An 18,684-nucleotide genomic window follows, 5' to 3' on the forward strand; every position below is an offset into this window, starting at 1 on the left:
TCCAAATTGTAATACAAAATGTAGAAAATGGCTTGTATCTTATATTCAAGATTAAGTGAGATTCACATCAAATACATAGAAATATAAATATATATGACAAAAGTTTCCTCATTAATCACCCTTGCTCAGTTTTATAGTAGAAACACCACTGGAACTTCATTTAATTGAGGCAGTAATAAACCTATTATCAAGTATTGTTCTTCTATTTAGTTAGAAATTAAAATAAACAGGCACGTAAGTAGGCACTTATGTTACTGCCAATTTCTAAATTTAAGTCATGTTCTTAGTTTAGCTATTTTTGTTAGGTGATCTAACCTGAGGAGTGCTTTATCATCATTTAATAATAAACACCTCCTGCTCAGTTTTGTTTCAATACAATAGTTTAAAATTTTTATTAGCAGATGAAAATACAGCAAAAAGGTAAATGATTTACTGTTAATCTTCATCTTTCTGCCAACAAACTTTAAGTGTTCCCTATATCAAAGGCTCCTTATGCTTGTTCTGTATTAGTGTATGCTGTAGTAACAGTTTTATTGGCTCACACATCCATTGATCTTACCATACTTGTCTCATATCATTACTAAAATAACTACTGCTCTAGCTTGTTAATATGTACTTTTAGAAGAAGCTGCTGAGGGTGAAACTACACAGCTGAGTTACAAAAACATGATATTACTGCTTGAGTTGTGATGAAAGCATTTTGTGTTTGACTCTATAAGATGGCTTTTACTACATATTACCTATTCAGTTGTAGTTGATTCGAATTACAGCTGGATTATCCTTTTCATGAACATAATTCCACCATTGAGGCAGCATTCAGAGTGCACAAGTGTTTTAAAACTGGGTTGCAGATAATCTTAAAAGTTATCAGCACTGACTAATTTGGTATAGAAAAGAACCATCAATATATTAAAGGTTCAAGGTGCTATAAACTATGTCTGCCGAGCAAATTTTCAGATACTTTTAAAAGGTGATTAGAATTGTCTTAACTGCTACTGCTCTTTCATCTGAATATTCCTTTACTGCTTATTTTTGATACTATTTTTAAGACCCACTTTGATCCAGCATTTCTTCATCGAAACAAACACATTAGGAATAGAAGATCTTTAACTAACCAAACTTTTGGTTTAATAGAATCAACAAATATTTCACCTGGCTGTGCTGGACAGTGCCAAGTGGATTGCTGAATGTCACAGTGAGGTTTGCTGCTCCACTAGGAGTTGTGTGTGTGGTGAAGGGACTCTTGCCATTGTCATACGAATTACTTCGCCTCTTGCAAATTTCCATATTCTGAAAGCAGGACTTGACACTGCAATAGAAACACAGATAGCAAAAGTCAGCAATATAGAAAATAAATTATAAATATCAAAAAATCATGGAATTAGTTAAGTACTTCTTAGTAAATAGAGTGCATAATAAAAACGTACTGAGAACTGTGGGGGAAGTCAAGCAGATGGCCCATAATCACAAAGGGATGTTGTAGTGTTTTCGTTGGAGTTATCCTTTTGTCAGCATCTATGGTCAACATTTTTTTCAGCAAATCAATGAACTCCCTTCGGTCTGCCTTTTCTGCCAACATATCAGTGCGCTCCAAATCATTTGACATATTTACCTGCAAAGTAGTGGGTAAGTAAGAGGGAGAACATAACAGGAAAGACATTTATAAAAACAAAACGCATTTAAATGAGAGTATGCAAAATGATACTTAACCACAGTGAGACCATAATATGGACAAATATAGAAAAGGCTGATGGAAAATAAGAAAAACTAGGATATACAGTTTATAAATACAGGAGAAGCAAAGGTGACAATTCATATGGAATTCAGCTTTATCAACTCTGATCACAATTCCACCCGACAGCAAAATAGGCAGAAGCGTTAAAGAAAATTTTACCTGCACCATATCATCCAAACAATTGAATATGTACTTCCTAGCCTCCTTTGACTTAATACCCATTTCTGCTTCATGCTCTGACGGTATCTTAGATAAAAGAAAAAAAAAAAAAGAATAAAAAAATTAATTATACTGTACTGTCAGACCTGCCAACCTTTAGTAAAGGAGAAAAGAAAAACACGTCTGGCAAGGTGCTGAACATTAATATAGAAGATTGTTGGTTCAGTTCCAGTTTTGATCACTGCGGGATTCAAAGTGACTCACTTAAGCTGTCTCCAGCAGTAAAGAGACTGTTTAAGCAATTGTACTGAATTCACATTATAATGACTAAAAACAAAACAAATATACTGTTAAAAAAAGTGTTATTACTTAGTCAAATAAGGCAAGTATTCAGTACAACTTTACAAACAAGAAAGGTACCCAAATAATTTAAAGTTACCTGTGAACTTAACAATAAAAATGTAGTCTTTATAATAAATACAATTTCATAGTATTACAAACACACATATGTATGAGTAAAAATTACAGAAAAAAAGAGCATCAATCTGTGATATTAGTATCTTTAAATTACATTGTAAAAAGAAATGTTCCTTTAGAAGTATACTGTAGTATATCAATAGAAATAATTAAATAACTAAAAAATGTGTCTGTTATTGCCTACAACAGTAAGTGCAAGTGTTAATTGGTATTCTAGAACTTTAAAAATAATAATAAAGTACAATTAAAATGCAGTAAAACCAAAACTAGTTAACAGCAACTCAGGCATGCAAGCCTGACACAAAAATCGGTCTTTAGCATATAAGCCTTTAAAAAGCAGCATAAGGAAATTTTATTAAATACTCTGCCTATGTCTGAACATCTACTGAGGCTCACCTTTAACCTCCACAGTGGATAGCCAGAGTCAGGATCTCGATTGAAAAATCTGCTTGTCTTGGTCCCTGCACTTAACAAATATTCAGCTGGTAGCCCCTGTGTCTGGGAGATGTAGCGAATCTATAAAATGAAAAAAAGAAAAAAAATCAATGCAAACACATAGCCAAAAACTGAAGTAAACCTTCAAAGCCTTGCATATTCTTTAAAATCATAATTTACATGCAGTAAAACCCAGAGGATAGCACCTAGACGATTACCTATCAAATCTCAATGGGATGTGTGGGCAGTGACAGTAAAAGGCTCTAATCTAACCTTGGGATATATGAAGCGCAACAAGCTCAGCAGCTATAGTGAGGCTTTATTCAAACTGAACATTTAGAAATTACAATTCTAGCGTACGCCAATGTTGGCTTCTACTTGCCATTCCAATCTCATCCAGGCAGTCAACTACAGTGGTACAGTCATTCCAAAGACTGCACATAAAAGTGACAGATACAGAGTGGCCAATGCATCGAATAATGATTTTTACGGTCAAATAAAACAAAAATTATATACTATACTCAGTAAGTCTGTTAAATAGTGAAGCTAAACTATATACTAAAAAAACTGAATATTCTAGTCCTAAAAACACAAGTTCACCACAGAAATTTTTTTTTTTTTTAATTTTTCAATCAATCAGAGTTTTGCACTGGCACCTGTGATCTCCACATTAAGCTACTATAAACACAAAAAAGAAGAGTAAACAGAATTGTAATTCTGTGTTGAGGAGTATTCAAAAACCCCAAAATGTGCATTACAATCATAAAAAAGTCCCAAAATTATCTAATCTTATTGGCATTAAAGCAATACAAGACTACAAAAAAAAAAGAAATCTATTTATGTATATCTATATATATCTATATCTATATATATCTATATCTATATATATCTATATCTATATACACACACACACACACACACACACACACACACACACACACGGAAGCAAAAGTCTGTGTTATGGTTTGCAAATTTGTGGCTGGAGATGCACAAAGGGAGAAAAAGAGTCATGTACCTTACAATAGTTTTTACTTTCTTGTATACTAAGTATAGGGTATGTATTAGAATCCTCCAAAAATTCCATTTCAAGATTTTGATGAATCTCAACATTTTAGACCTCCTAGAGTCCAAAAATACCATTTTTGGAATTATGTCTGTGTGTGTGTCTGTGTGTGTGTGTGTGTATATATATATGTAAACAAGATAACTTGAGTAGACTTTCACTTAGGTCAACCAAATTTTGTATACAAAACGTAGACTTCTATCAACTTTTGGGCCATTTCCATTAACCAGAAGTGGTACTTTACCTTTTATTCATACAGCTGCAGAGTCCTATTTATTCAGCTTTACTTTTATAATAATCGTTCAATATATTATTCATTTTATTTGATTTGTTATTTATGGTTCTTTAATGTACATAATATAAAAATGTAATTATTGTCTTGCGGTTTACTTCTCAAATATCCATTCCCATATCTGAGTATACAAGAAAGTCTAAGGGAGACCACTCACATATTTTTTTTAAGCTCACTATGGTGGAACTTGTATGTACATAAATCACACACCGTGGGTCCTTACGCATATAGAAGTTCCACTGGACACATGTTTAACTGGGATACTGTGAAAGTAAAATTCAAGGCCAATACCAAGAGTGCCAGAGATCTGGCTAAAATTGTTGCACTCTAATGAAAATGCCATTAACAGACACTTGGACTTGAACCCGGCATACGCAGGTTTAAAAAGAACAACAACCAAATAATAAATGAAGGATTTATGGCAATCAACAATATTAATATCTATGTATGTATGTATGGTATATATATTTATATATCTATCTCCATATATATATATATATATATATATATATATATATATATATATATATATATATATATATATATATATATATATATATATATATATATATATATATATATATATATATATATATATATATATATATATATATACCTTTAAATCAAAAGACAACTACTGTAAACACTTCCAGCTATAATGTGCCTTATATTTCAGTTATGAGCAGGTGTCAATGAAATTTGACAGACATGTTAGTGCATAACTATGTGATGTAAGACTCCAAATATTCCAAATAAGTGGAAGCAGCTCACAATTTACCTGGTCATACTCTGAGGCTCCAGGGTAAAGGGGCCAGCCTAAAAACAGTTCAGCAATGACACATCCCAGTGACCACATGTCAATGGCCTCACAGAACGGCAAGCCAAGGATGATCTCTGGTGCTCTGGAAAATTAACATACAGTTTATGTTAGCTTTTAGACGCAGTGCCGTGGGACGTGTTCCCCCACATGGTAAAAATTTGGCCCGTATAGAGCTCCTTTGGTATTTGTTCAAAACAATATGATTAGGACTGACTGTGCCCAAATTATTAATGATCAAACTTTGCATGTTGTTTAGTCCTTTGTCATGCAACCCCGGCTTCTAGTGCTCGATAGATGAATTCTTTTGTCAATATCAGATAGGCAGTCATGAAATTAAGAAGCAGGGGAAATACAAAAGAGCATTTTTTCCCACATTAAAAAATGTATAGCCCTTGCAGTCTGATTTGATGGGCATAGCCCCGAGGCCTGTCCATGGCAATGGGTTGGACTTGTGGATCAAAGGGCATGGTAAATGCATATTGACAACTTAAAAATAAACCAAAAAAACTGAGATGAAAAGTTGCAAAAGCAACCTGCAACATAACACATTAGTTTTTTTCTGATGGGTTTGAATGTTGCATATTACTTTTTTTTTATACTTTTTGAAACAAAAGGATTGCACAAGTCGATTATTCAATTTGAACAAGTACTCCATGCTATTATTTGAATTAAGGTACTCATAAAAACTGAAAAGAACAAATATACATTACCTATAGTAGCGTGACTGAAGGTATGTTGAGCAGACTGCTTTGGAGACATGACTAGCTGAGCCAAAGTCGATTACTTTCACCCGATATGGCTGTCGAATAGGGTCCACCAACATGATGTTCTCAGGCTTGAGGTCAGCGTGAATCAATCCTAGAGACTTCAGTTTCATCAAAGCCGTTCCTACCTGCTGAAGGATGGGGCGGATGGACTTGAGCGGCAGTGGACTGAACTTGCTTTGTTTTAGAAAGTCATATAGGTTTTGCTCCAGCATTTCAAACACCAGACAGGTGTGATTTTTGTGTTGGAAACATTCGTAGGATCGGACAAAGTTGAACTCATCTGCATTCTCTGTACTTAATCGGCTCAAGATGCTCACCTGGAAGACATTTCATACTTGAGACAATAAAGACCTGAAAACATCACTTGACCATTAACTCATAAAGACATTGGAAAAAAAAACCTAAAAATATTTAAATGTAGCAATGTAGAGGAAACGTCTAATCCTACTGTAAATGAGTAATTACAGAACATTCTTCTTTAAGTATTTTTGGAAGAAACAAAAACAAACTTTTTGCAGCATCCTTAGACAAAATGTAATTTAGCTCTGGACCCAACTGTCCTATTTCACAGCATAGAAGCTGATCTTTGGCCACTTAAAATCGGCACTGGAGAATACGCAGTATTTACATACTCAGTATTAAATGAATGGTCATACTAAGAGGAGATGATAGACATTACTTTTTATGTGGCACAGTAGCAGACAAATCTTAAATGCAATGCAAACAAACAATGCTCTTCAGAGAGCAGGTGTGAAATGATACCAGCTTCAATAGATACCACAGGACACCTACAGAGGTCTTGTGGAGTCCATGCCTCAATAGGTCCAAGCTATTTTGGAGGCATGAGAGAGACCTACACAATATTAGGCAGGTGGTTTTAATGCTGTGGCTGATTGGCGTATGCGGCCAAAGCAACAAAATTATGATCACATGAACACAACGTGAACCAGTGTGAAACAAAGGCCAGAAAGACGAACCATATGCTGTAATCAATCAAGTAAAATATTGTGACCAACAGTATTAAAAGCTGTACAAAAACAGGTCATCATTAATCTAAAACTTCATTGCTTCTAAGGTCATTTAGGACTTTCAAAAGTGTAGTCTTAGTGCTATGATAAGTTTTAAATCCTGCCTGAAATTTCACATTAACACAAATTTAACAGTATCACTTTAGATTAGGTGTCCCCAATTACATTGTACTTACCATTTAATTACCTGTATAATTACAGAGTAGATGGGTACTTAGGTTATTACCTTGTACTTACTGTGTAATACAGTGAACGCTGAAGTACTCAATTGTAATTGTTATTCCACAATTTTTATAAGTACCAATGTATATAAAACTGTGGAATAACAATGACAATTAAGTGCTTAACAACAGTATTACATTGTGTTACACAGTAAATACAACATAACTACACCAAGTTACTCTGTAATTATACAGGTAATTACACCATAATTAGGGACACCAAATCTAAAGTGATATAAATTTAATTATTCATTATTCAATAATGACAGCAGTTTTCACACAATTAAATGGTTTCAAATTGCAATCATTGATTTGCTATATAAAGAATATCTGTTGAGAGTTTAGCACTTGCATGGAAAAAATAGGAGGTATTGTTTCAAGAATGTGTTACAATCCAGGGAACACTCAAGTACAAATCCACAAGCCAATTAACATGGACAAAGAATAAAACAAGTCCCTGGAAGACACTTAAACAAATGTGCATATGTGGTAAAAGGTGTGAGATAAAAGGCTTCTACCAGGAAATCAATGAACTTTTACTGTATATAAAACATTATCAAAAGGTGATTTAAAAAAAATCAAAAAATAACAAAATTAAAGCAACTCCAAAGAAACTGTAGAGAATATATGCAACTACTATACTTGGTGGTGGTGGTGGGGAATTGGGTTGGAGAAATCAAGTCACTAAATAAACAGGAATAGTTAAGGGTGTCTGTTTTGAAAAACTGTGCCCTGGAAAAATGTTACAGATGCACATACAGAAATAATAATAAAAAAACTCTTTATGGTTTTATGTATATGTAATACATATTACATATGTATATGTAATATTGTCAAAATCCAATTCAGGGTTACAGGTGGGCTAGGACATATCACAACTACATTCAGCACAAAGTCTGAACACAGTATTTTTTCCATTAAAATGAATTTCGTTAAACTACCATTTTAAAAGTGGCCAAGATTAGAGCTAAATCAGTGTTACTACATATATGCTTCATTAGGAAACATAGGAAATGAGATTTGTAACAGGATACACAAATATATTTTGGAAAAATAAAATAAAAAGTACTAGCAAAAAATCCTGTTGAGAGGCTGTGTATTGCAATTCATGGGTCTTACTGCTCTGTTCACCCCTCCCCTCTTTCCATTTTTTTTTAAATTCTTCTGTTAAAATAATATGTTTAAATGTTTTTTTCCTATTCCACCAAAATTATATGCTTAATTATTATTATTATAACAGTTATTATCTAATTATTTTTTATAATATCCAAAACTTTGCAGAAAGCTTCAAAAACAAAAAGTGTAGTTTTTAAATAAAATATGGAGTGCACTTGTTCTGTGTTTAAAGCCAGTTTTATGAAGGATCTCAGTAATGAATTGTTCTGAAAACAAAAATGAATTCTTCCCGTTTTTCCAGAAAGCATATAAATGCTTCCTGTGTCCTTCCCTACTACTGGGTAATTGGTAGTTTAAATAACCAAAATAAGCAATCTACATCTAATGATTGTTAATTTGCCACTGATTCCATGTAGTCTAAAACAGATAAAAAGCAGGATGACAGGAAAAGAGAAGCCCAAGGGTTCAGAATGACAAACATTTAAGTTTTTAGTTTGGCTATGAACAAAAAAAAAATGTTGCATTTTTACGTCCTATGTTTACTACTTTATAATTCCATGTTGTTCTGAAAGAAACAAAATTAACATTTTTCTGTAATAAATACTGGCTTATTATCAAAGTGACATTTCCCACAAAATTCCCTTTTGAAGTGCATGCATGGTCTTGTGACAGACAGCATTACTGTGGAAGGAAATCACTTTTGTTGCTCTTTTGTTTTGATAAACAGGAAATTGAATTCACACCACCTTTGTCTATAAAAGTAACATTTCTGATCAAAACAACATACACAACAAATAGTAGTTATTTTTAGCCTTCGAGCCCCACAGGGATGAGGTGCTGTTTCTAGTGCCATTGCTTTGGTTTTAAATTTTGGAATAGGCAGGTATTGATTGTAAAGCTTCCAAAACTACAAAGAAATTATATATTTCTTTAAAATAGGGAATGAGATTGTTGAGCAACCCAGCTGCCATTTTACTAGGATTTCCCTATAACCTACCTCAATCTGTCCTTGCCGTGCATATGAAGGGTGATTCTTTAGGATCTTGATAGCGACAATATCATTGGTACCTCGCTTCCAGCACTTTGCCACCTGCCCAAATGTACCACGGCCCAAGAACTCAAGCACTTCATAGCTATGAGACACAGAGCACAGGATCTCATGTTGTACAAGCTGGTAGTCACCTTCGCTGTTGGAACTGCTGCTTTTGGTAGTTGAATTAGAGTGGGTGATAGTTTGTGTGCTGGTGACAGCACCAACACCTGTTCTGTTTGGCAGCATGGGCGGTGGCTGCTCCTCTAGTATCTGAACACTACCACTACTGTCCACTTCTTCACTTTTTCTCTTTAGCCCATACTTCTGGTAGGGGTCAAGCAAAGACAGCTCTCGGGCTCGTCGGCTTGAAGGACCTGGAAGGCTTCCAGTGCTGTCTGCTGCACGCACTACAATGTGACCCCGAGAACCTCCAGCTGGGGGAAGTAGCAGACTGGCAGAGCTATAGGGAGCCGCTGTGGTGTTGAAGCTGGAAGACTGTGACCCACTGCTTGTTGCACTTGAGGAAGGATTGCCTTGAGTAGTACTGGATGGGTAGTACTTGCCCTCCCCAGACTGCCCCGTCACATCCCAAGCACAGCTCTCAACTTTCAGCTTCTTGACCCGACAGAAGGCGCTTGAGGAGACAGATGGAGGCGAGAAGACCTGTAGCTGGGAGGCCATACCTACAGTAGAACAGATAAAGAAAAGGAAAAAAAAAAAAAAAAAGTGGATTAGCTTTGTGTTAATAAAATAACAATGCAGTATCCTGTCTAATTATCTTGTATTAGGAAGATATATCCCACAGGCTATCGGAAGTTATTTAAAATCAGTTTGAAATGTTAACAATTGCTGTCAACAGGAGACTCAAGTCACTATTAAAGCTTTTTAAAAAAATACTCCCATTTTTCTTAGCAATAAATTCACATTTTCCAAAACCAAAGGAAAGCAATAATTCTTATTGATTGTACTCACAAACATTTCTTCAAACAACTAGCTACTGATCAAATTTTAATACTGTAAGACAAAAGGATGACTCTGGTGCAATGCAGCAAAATGCAAAAGTTGATCCCATGTACCCTGCTTTTGTTTGCAGTGTATTCTCATTTTTGAGTATTCTGTTCGATTTCAAATAGAACTCTGTCAAATCAAAAGTATACTGATATAGGAAATTTAGTTGAAAAATAAAATCTGTCAGGGCATCTTGCACATTAACAATTTCTCACATTCGTACAGCATTCACCTTCATGGAATATTTCATTAACTAGGCTGACCCGCCTTTTAAGGCGACCGACTTTTAAGTTGACCACTTCTGAAGGCAATTCAATATGTAGATCAATTTGATATTTTATACAAACTCATTAATTTGGTTATATTGAATTTTAGCGGTATTACTTTAATACTCGTAGTTTCTGTTATTTTTGTGATGAAATTTAAACTTTTTTTCTATATTGAGGTCGCCCTTTTGAACCCCCCTGATATTTACTATGCGGTGAGGCATTTGTACTCCATCAACATTAATTATTTCCAGAGGCATAATTTTGTCTATTTTTCCAGCGCATCATGCACAAAAGCAAGGGAACGATGGGAGCCCCAGAACTCTGCTCACATCATGTCGCTTCGTATCGCAAGTAGTAAGTCTGTGATAAGCGGAATACCGCTACACTTTCCACTCACGGGACGGAAGGACATCCCGACCGCTTTTATATAGAAGGATGTTTTACCCATCACTGTTTATTTTGAGCACACTACAAATAGATGTATATCTTCTTTAGCAAGCTAGGTTCCAATACCTTAGAAGCATCTCAGAACCATATGAACTGCATTGCCTTTTGTGCAGTTCACTTGTTTGACTTTTATTGTTTATGTGTAGAAGTACACGAATGGTACCTATCTAGGATTCTTTCAAGTAAACATCATTCTCAGTGGTGCAAAGGGCATCAACCATTTTTTTGTTTTCTGCTTGCACTTTTTGTCAAATCAGGTTAGACTGTGAAAATGTACAATGAACTATCAAAGTTCCGACTTTATCAGCCTTGTTAGAAATTCTTCTAATTTCATGTGGAAACAGAGCTAACCAAGAATCCCCTCAACTCTCAACCTAGCTTGGCAACAATACTCCAGTTGTGAAAATAATCCGAATCACAGCTTGGTTAGCCAGCTTGAATCTATCAAAGCAGCGACAATGTGTGGACAAAGAAAAAAGTTATTTCATGTGACTATTGTAATGTTCTGTGACACTTGAGACAGGAACTTCTTGAAAATTCTTAACTGAACAATTCTTCTGAAACACCAACTATCTTCAGTAACACAAAAATACAACAGGGCTCACAACAGTTGCTTTACTCAGCCAACCAACAAGACTTCCATGGACCACAAAAATCCACCTACTGCCAGAGGTAGGTCAACTTATGTATTTTTATGAAATCTTCTCAGTCATATTAGGGAGTAAAGAGTTTAAAGAGAGCTACATTTCTTTTTCGTGACATTAAGAATGTAAAAACTGACAGATGTTGGAGGTTTAGAAATGTGCTAGATGTTTGTCTGTTCTAGGTAAAACAAGCAAGGTGAGGAAACTATAATTAAAAAAAAGACAATAACATTTAAAAAACTCTTAAAATGTAAAAGTTAATTTTCTTGTATTTCAGCACATGATGGTGGTGGTACACACTCCATAGCTGCCAATTCTGCCTAATGTTTAATCGCGCTAAAGAAGGGTGTGTGATTACATTATTGAAAGAAAAAAAATTTGCACAAACGGACTTAATGGAAATTAACATCACAGCTGCTTAGAAAACAAATAAATGAATGTATGGTTGTACTCAAAATGCAATAAATGACTCATACACACACTTAAAATGTGTATGTGAAATGGAATGAAAATTACAAATGCGTGGCATCATATTGAAAAAATAAAACAGTAACTAGTTACATTTCTGTCCTTAGCTAGTAATATAGGAACTGTCTCCTATTTACGAAACATCTTGACTGTAATGAGCACCCAGTAAAAGGGATGTAAATAATTAGTGTAGTAAGAAACAAAAAAAAAATCTATTTAGCCCGGATGAGTGAAAAGGACTTAACCTACCGTAAACTATCAAGATAAAAAAAATGCTTTTCTGGCACTTGAAATTTCTTATGGTGATCCAAACCCACTCCATGGGAAACTAATTAGGAATATCACTGCATGATATATGCAAGATATCCTCCCAGCTGAACTGTATCTGGAAAAATCAAACCATGTGATAAATACGTTTATAAATTTTTGCTCTCATGACTACTCTCCACTTGCTACTCTTTTGACCTATCTGTTGTAAGAAACCAGAACATTTAAGATAATGAAGGCTTTTTTAAGAGACAGAGGGCCCATTAGGTAGATGATATCATTTCCTGAGATAATGTGTTGAAATAAATGGAGACCAATTCTCTACAATGATCATTGAAACATCCTGACTTTACTATTGCTGAACGTCTTTAATTGGCAAGCTCTAGCTAGCATTGACACACACTTCTAAGAAAATATGTTGTCTGCATCACATTTTTTTATTTAACATTTCTTCGAAAAACAGTGGAAACAAACAAAAACAAATTAGTAATTTTTATGTAACACATTTTTACAATATGTATTAACTATGTCAATGCTTAATATTACATTAACCATTGACACAGGTCATGTTTGCTTGCTGGTATTTTATAACCATTGACACAGGTCATGTTTGCTTGCTGGTATTTTATCTGTTTTAATATTTTTAAAAACTACATTTTATTACTACACAGAAACATTTTAAATATAGATTGAATTTTGAAGTGAACAACAACAGCTTATTGTATATTATTTTATCAGAATAAGCCATAAAAGATTAAAATGTTTATTCCATATAAAAAAAAAAAAATCTTTTCATAATCCTTAGTTTAAAAATATAGTTCTACATTTCTGTTTGTATTCAGAGACAGAAATGTGGTCTTTGTATAAAGGAATATTTTCCAAAACATTATACAAACATTATACATCTGATTTGTACAAATATTACAGCACATAACTGATGCTCAGATATAATTTGGCCCATTTCACACCAAATGATTAGAACAGTGATTGGTAAATTAACTGATCTAAAAAAAAACATTTTTATTTCAGAACCTACCTTTCTAAGCTTTATGCTAATTTGGTTGTAGTGTTCCTTTATGCAAGGTATTATAGTAGTTAAGAAACCTTTTCATTTTGTCCTACAATTGCAATGGAGACTGCCGGTCACTGCTGAGGATCTGAGCGGCTGGACCAGGCCAAGGGGATGTCCATGTAACACCTTGCTGCAGCAGATAGATGGTCAGTTCTGGAGGGTGGGACTGGACTGCATGTCTGCCTGGGAGGGTTGCCAACCAGCATCCCAAGCTGTTTCGTCGTGTGGTGGGTGCAACAATGCCCTGTTCCAGTGCAAGATCCCCAAACTGACTTGACCTGGCTGTTAGAATGTGGATGGTGAGTGAGCTTGTTGTGTTTAGTATAGCATCTCATATTTTAAATTAAAATTAGAGCACAAAAAGAAGAATTGATTCCCGCTTTTTAGTAAGCAATAGGATTTTCAGCACAAGAGTCAAATGGGTCTGATTTACGTGTAAGCATGCCAGATTTGTATATTCTCAAAAAATACAAACATTTTTTTAGAACTGTGGCTTGGAATTATGACAAGAATATTTATTTTCTTTAATGTTTTTAGAACTGTGGCTTGGAATTATGACAAGAATATTTATTTTCTTTAATGGCAAGTGCATTACTGATGCATATTTTATCAGTTTTAAAAAAGCATGTTTTAAAGGATTTTATTTTTTTGTATTTTTATGGTTATTGAATAATAAGCCTACAAAATTTCATTTTGGTAATAATTATGGTCTGCTGTTTAATTATAAAATTATAAAAATACCACTTTAATTTAGAAGATGAGGACTCTACATGGCTGGAATCAGGCAGTTCTAGTAACATGAAATCTGTGATCAGTAACAGCTCAAAAAAAAAAAACTGATCAGAAGAATCTCTAAAGCACATAAAAAATTAACAGAAACTATTAAAACTGAAAATAGTTCAATGGTAAAAACAGTTTATGAGAAAAGCAGCAGTTAAAAATGTTTATATCCTTTTAATTGCTGAATTAATAATTTTATATTTCTTGATTTTGCTTGAAGTTCAATATATTTTTATAGTTAATTTTAGTTTACCTCACTGTTAAGATTCAAAAACCTTAATTGCATCTTTTATCCAGGCAGCTGCATTCCGTGTTTAATTGCTTCTTTTTTTAATACCAGCAGGCAACTAATGATGAGATTTAAATAGCAAAGGAAAAAACAGATCACCTGCTAACTTGGGCCTGTTTGCTCATCACAAAATATCAGTTTCAATAAAATGTTGGAAATAAAGTAAGGGGAAAAACAATATAACATGTACTTAAAAATAGCTTTAATCCAACACAAGTAAAGAGAAAAAGGAAACATTTTTACACAAGGAAAAAAATTATATATAATCACAGCAGAATGAGATTGTCAACAAGCTGTATAATGAAGCAAGGGGTTTCAATATTAGCCAGACCTGGCTTTAACTTACGTAACCGTTTTGAGTGAAAAACTGCAGCCTCTGCAATAAATACAGGGACCGATATAGCACCACAGTTTATACTACAGTTTATACTATTAAAGTCAGTCACACACAGTTGACAATAACATCTTCATAAACCAAAACTTTAGAAATGTTGACTGTGATTAACTGCTTGCTCAAACAAAAACAACAGACATAAAATAAACCAGGCACACACTGGTTCAACAAATCATTTACATGTACATATGCCCTTTATGCCTCATTATGTCAAAAAGGATAGCAAACATTCCATTTCCAAAATATGTCTAATCAAGCAACAGGATGAATTGGTAAAACTGCACTACAGAGGCTAAAGAAAACAGAAGGATGTTTAAATGGATATACAGTATATACTTATAGGCCATTAAGTATCCAATTATACTTTAAAGTGTATTCTAACAAGATAATTATACCATTCTCTGCAAATTAGCACTGCAAATTAATAACAATGAGACTGACACAAACAGAATTACCCACATATCAATGTAAAGTTTACAAACAAACCTGCCATAAGCCACTGACTTAGCACTTAAGCATTAGAAATAGGGAACTTGTTTCTTATAATCATAACGAGATTGAAATAAACACAGGAAAAGTGACCAATGGAGTTTAATAGTATAGTGCCTAATGTAGAACTAAATTATATATTCCGCATGCATCATTCTTCAAATACAACAAAAAAGGAATTGTAATAAAAGTGTAAAGTGTAATAAGTTATTTTGATTAAATTAGTATTTCGATTTCCAAAAAATAAAACCTGGCAGACTGCAGTTACAAAAATAATCAAGATTTACATAAACATCAGGTCCTGCATTGTGCACCTTTCTGGAGCTAGTGTCTTTCTTGACCATATTAAGTGCAAGACAGTAAACAACAATGGACAGAGCATATCCACCACAAAGGAAATTCACAGGAACGCCTATGCAAATTCATACCAGGCTGATTAGAATCTCAATGTGACTCGTACACCTTCAGATGTGGATGGAAATCTGAAGTACCTGGAGATAATAAACTCATGCAAATGATTATTTGCTATTACTAATGCATAATTTACATGCCTGATCTTTACTTTATACAATAAAAATCCCAAGTCAACAAGACAAAAAAATGTGATAAATTTCATGATTTCATGGAAACTAGAGAGTACATGGGAATACAGTAACAGGTAACAGTATTTTTTGAAGACTACTTGAGATATCTTAGTTATTGATTAAAAAAAAACTAACTTAACTTCAATAGTTGAACAAATGCATGAACACTTTTCATTAAAGTACTAATAAAGTTATATTAAGACAAGGCAGTTAATCCTGACAAACATATTTAAATGTATCTATACATTTTGAAACTCTGCATGGTGGTGTTAGCACTGGTGCTGGTACTTCAAGGAATGCCAGATTACTGCCTACATAGAGGCCGCACATTCTCCTTGTTTCCTTCAGGTAGTCCAGTTTTGGCTCCAGATGTCTATGATATACACAATAGATTAAAAAGTAATTTTAAACGATTCCTGTGTGGGGGTGATTGAGTGTACCCTATCCAGAGTTAGTTTCTGCCTGGCACCTGACCCTGGAGAAGTTATCCCTGAATTATACTATCCAGTACTAGGATTTTAGAATATTATGGTTATATTTGGAATGGGTTTAGAAAGAAAAATCAGTACAGTACCAAATATAGTCTCAACTCTGTAATTGCTTTACTTACATAGTATGAAAAAATGTGGTTCCTCAGATCTGAGGGCTGGATAAGTAAATTATGAAACTTTAAGTGAGTATACATTTGTGACTAAATGTAGAAAAAGATAGTGCTCAAGTTCAAATGCAACATTGCTTTTTATTTATTTTCAGGGAAAGGGTGGGTCATTGTTGGTCTGCAGCCTATCTACCATGCTGCCTCAGGAGAGATATCCCCTGTTGCACTTTGCAGATAACATGCCTGGTGAAGCATGAGCTAGGGAGAAAGAAATGTCTGCTGAGTGAGACTGAAGGAAGTGTTGATTGCACAAAGAAAAGAAATATGTCTTTGCTTCACAGATCTTACACAAGCTTTTTTCCTCCTCCAGTGAGATTTAAAAACAGCTGGAAAAATACATGATCACATTTAAAAATAAAACAGGGAACATTAACCAGGAAAGTGCAGCAGTGTAAAGGGAAAGCATCTGTCCACTTTTTAAACCCATTTTGTCATTAACCCTATCAAAGTGTAGCAGTAACAGCCATAACCTCAAAATGGGGTTTTGACCTTTTTTTTTCCTATTAATAGTCTTTTCTGATTATATTTACAATGAAAATATAAAAACCCTAAATCCATATTTGTGTATATTCCACACTATTTCCTCCATTATATTTTAAGTAATGTCAATACAGGTAGTCCCCGGGTTACGTACGAGATAGGGACTATAGGTTTGTACTTAAGTTGAATTTGTATGCAAGTCGGAACATGTACATTATTTTAATAAATGCTACTGTTGACCGACTGTAACCGAGTGCTCTGCCAGTGAATGATGGAGTTTCACCCCTCTCTGACCTTTTTATTATTTCTATTTTATTTTCAATGGTGATGTTTTTTTTCTCTTCTTTACTGTATCACCAGCACTTGTGTCAGATTTGCGTTTCAGAAACATTCTTGAAGGGTGAAGACAAAAGGTTAAGATTGGCTCTTCTGCACAGCACTGGACACGCTATCACAGCAGGAAGGCACCCGTCGTCAACATGTCTGATGTACTGACAAGAGACAACTTCCTGCTATGTGCGTAACAGTACGAGCAGGCTTGTTATTGAGAATAAATGGGAGCGGCTCACCACCGACCCACCACACAGTCACCTCCATTACAGTATGCTGCTTGCAGCGTTCGGCCACTGAGAACAAACACAGTGCGGCCAAATTTGGGTAGTGAATCGGCCTCCACCGCCCCCATTCAACAGACATCCATCCGAGGCACACTACAATGCTACCCCCCACCACCCTCAATGGCCTCTGTTCAGCCACAGCTGGGTCACTGCTTGCAGAATCACCAGCTCGCCACTGAGAATGAACGGGGCAGCCATTTGTGGTGGGCGGGCACTAAAACGCCCCCCTCTGCTACATCCAGGAGCAGTAGCTGCGGTGACGTAGTGGGCGGGCAGCGAACTGCCCCATCATCCCTCCATCCTGCACACGAGCGATAGCTGTGGCCCCGGTGACTATGGACCACGGGTCACCGCTTGCCGCCGGGAGCCGCCCGAGGGACACTACACTGCGCGAGCAGCGAAATTGCCCCCCTACATGCAGTGCTTGCAGCATCTCCAAGCCAAAGATGACGGATCGGCAGTTACTGAGGCGCATGCGTTGCACCTGCGGCCCTGTTCATAAGTCGTAGGTCGGATGTCCGTAACCTGGGGACTACCTGTATAGTGTATTGCTATTTTGTGTCAGACATGTCTGGAAAGATGTGTTTATGCACAATCTGAGAACATAAAGCTCAATGATATGCAAAAAAACATAAAAAAGTGGACAAAGACTTGTAAAACTGGGGACTTGATAGGAACATTCAGAATTTCAAAAAGGATAGTGTTTTACATTTTGTTCCTTTAATTTCATTTGTTCTGTGTGTTCTTATTGTTTGCATGGTGAAGAAATAAAACGTTTATGTCTGTTTTTGTGTTCTCTTTGTACACAGTTTTCAAAATTCATATTAATGCTATTCATAACTGACACAAGTGGAAATATTATATTTTGCAAGAGGAGGAGGGGGGCATAAGGCACTTGATTATAGTGTGAAATATCACTGTTTCACAAGAAGAATTTTCAAGCTTGCCAAGGATGGTCTTTTCAGGCTTACATCACAAAGGTTTGCTAAACAGATGCAGTGATACAAAGCCTAACAAAGCAGACAGAGGGTTATAGGGGCTAGGTCACTGGACAACAAGCTACAAGGAGGAG

General features: G+C 35.1%; 1 protein-coding gene across 3 annotated transcripts in view; it reads right to left on the reverse strand.

Moving 5' to 3' along the window:
- The window catches only part of LOC120525187 (homeodomain-interacting protein kinase 1-like), a 60,137-nt gene that overhangs the window by 34,178 nt on the left and 7,275 nt on the right, over positions 1-18,684 (reverse strand). For all 3 annotated transcript variants that reach the window (XR_005632900.1, XM_039747284.1, XM_039747286.1), the window contains exons 2-8: positions 9,111-9,829; positions 5,692-6,065; positions 4,940-5,063; positions 2,768-2,887; positions 1,895-1,981; positions 1,428-1,612; positions 1,153-1,309 (exon numbers count right to left, since the gene is read on the reverse strand). Coding sequence is in view for 2 of the 3 variants with exons in the window: in XM_039747284.1 (XP_039603218.1) it covers positions 1,153-1,309; positions 1,428-1,612; positions 1,895-1,981; positions 2,768-2,887; positions 4,940-5,063; positions 5,692-6,065; positions 9,111-9,827 (1,764 nt within the window). In the remaining variant the exon portion in view is untranslated. The remainder of the gene's footprint in view (positions 1-1,152; positions 1,310-1,427; positions 1,613-1,894; positions 1,982-2,767; positions 2,888-4,939; positions 5,064-5,691; positions 6,066-9,110; positions 9,830-18,684) is intronic.

This window comes from Polypterus senegalus, chromosome 3 (genome assembly GCF_016835505.1).
Source record: "Polypterus senegalus isolate Bchr_013 chromosome 3, ASM1683550v1, whole genome shotgun sequence".
NCBI lineage: Eukaryota > Metazoa > Chordata > Cladistia > Polypteriformes > Polypteridae > Polypterus > Polypterus senegalus.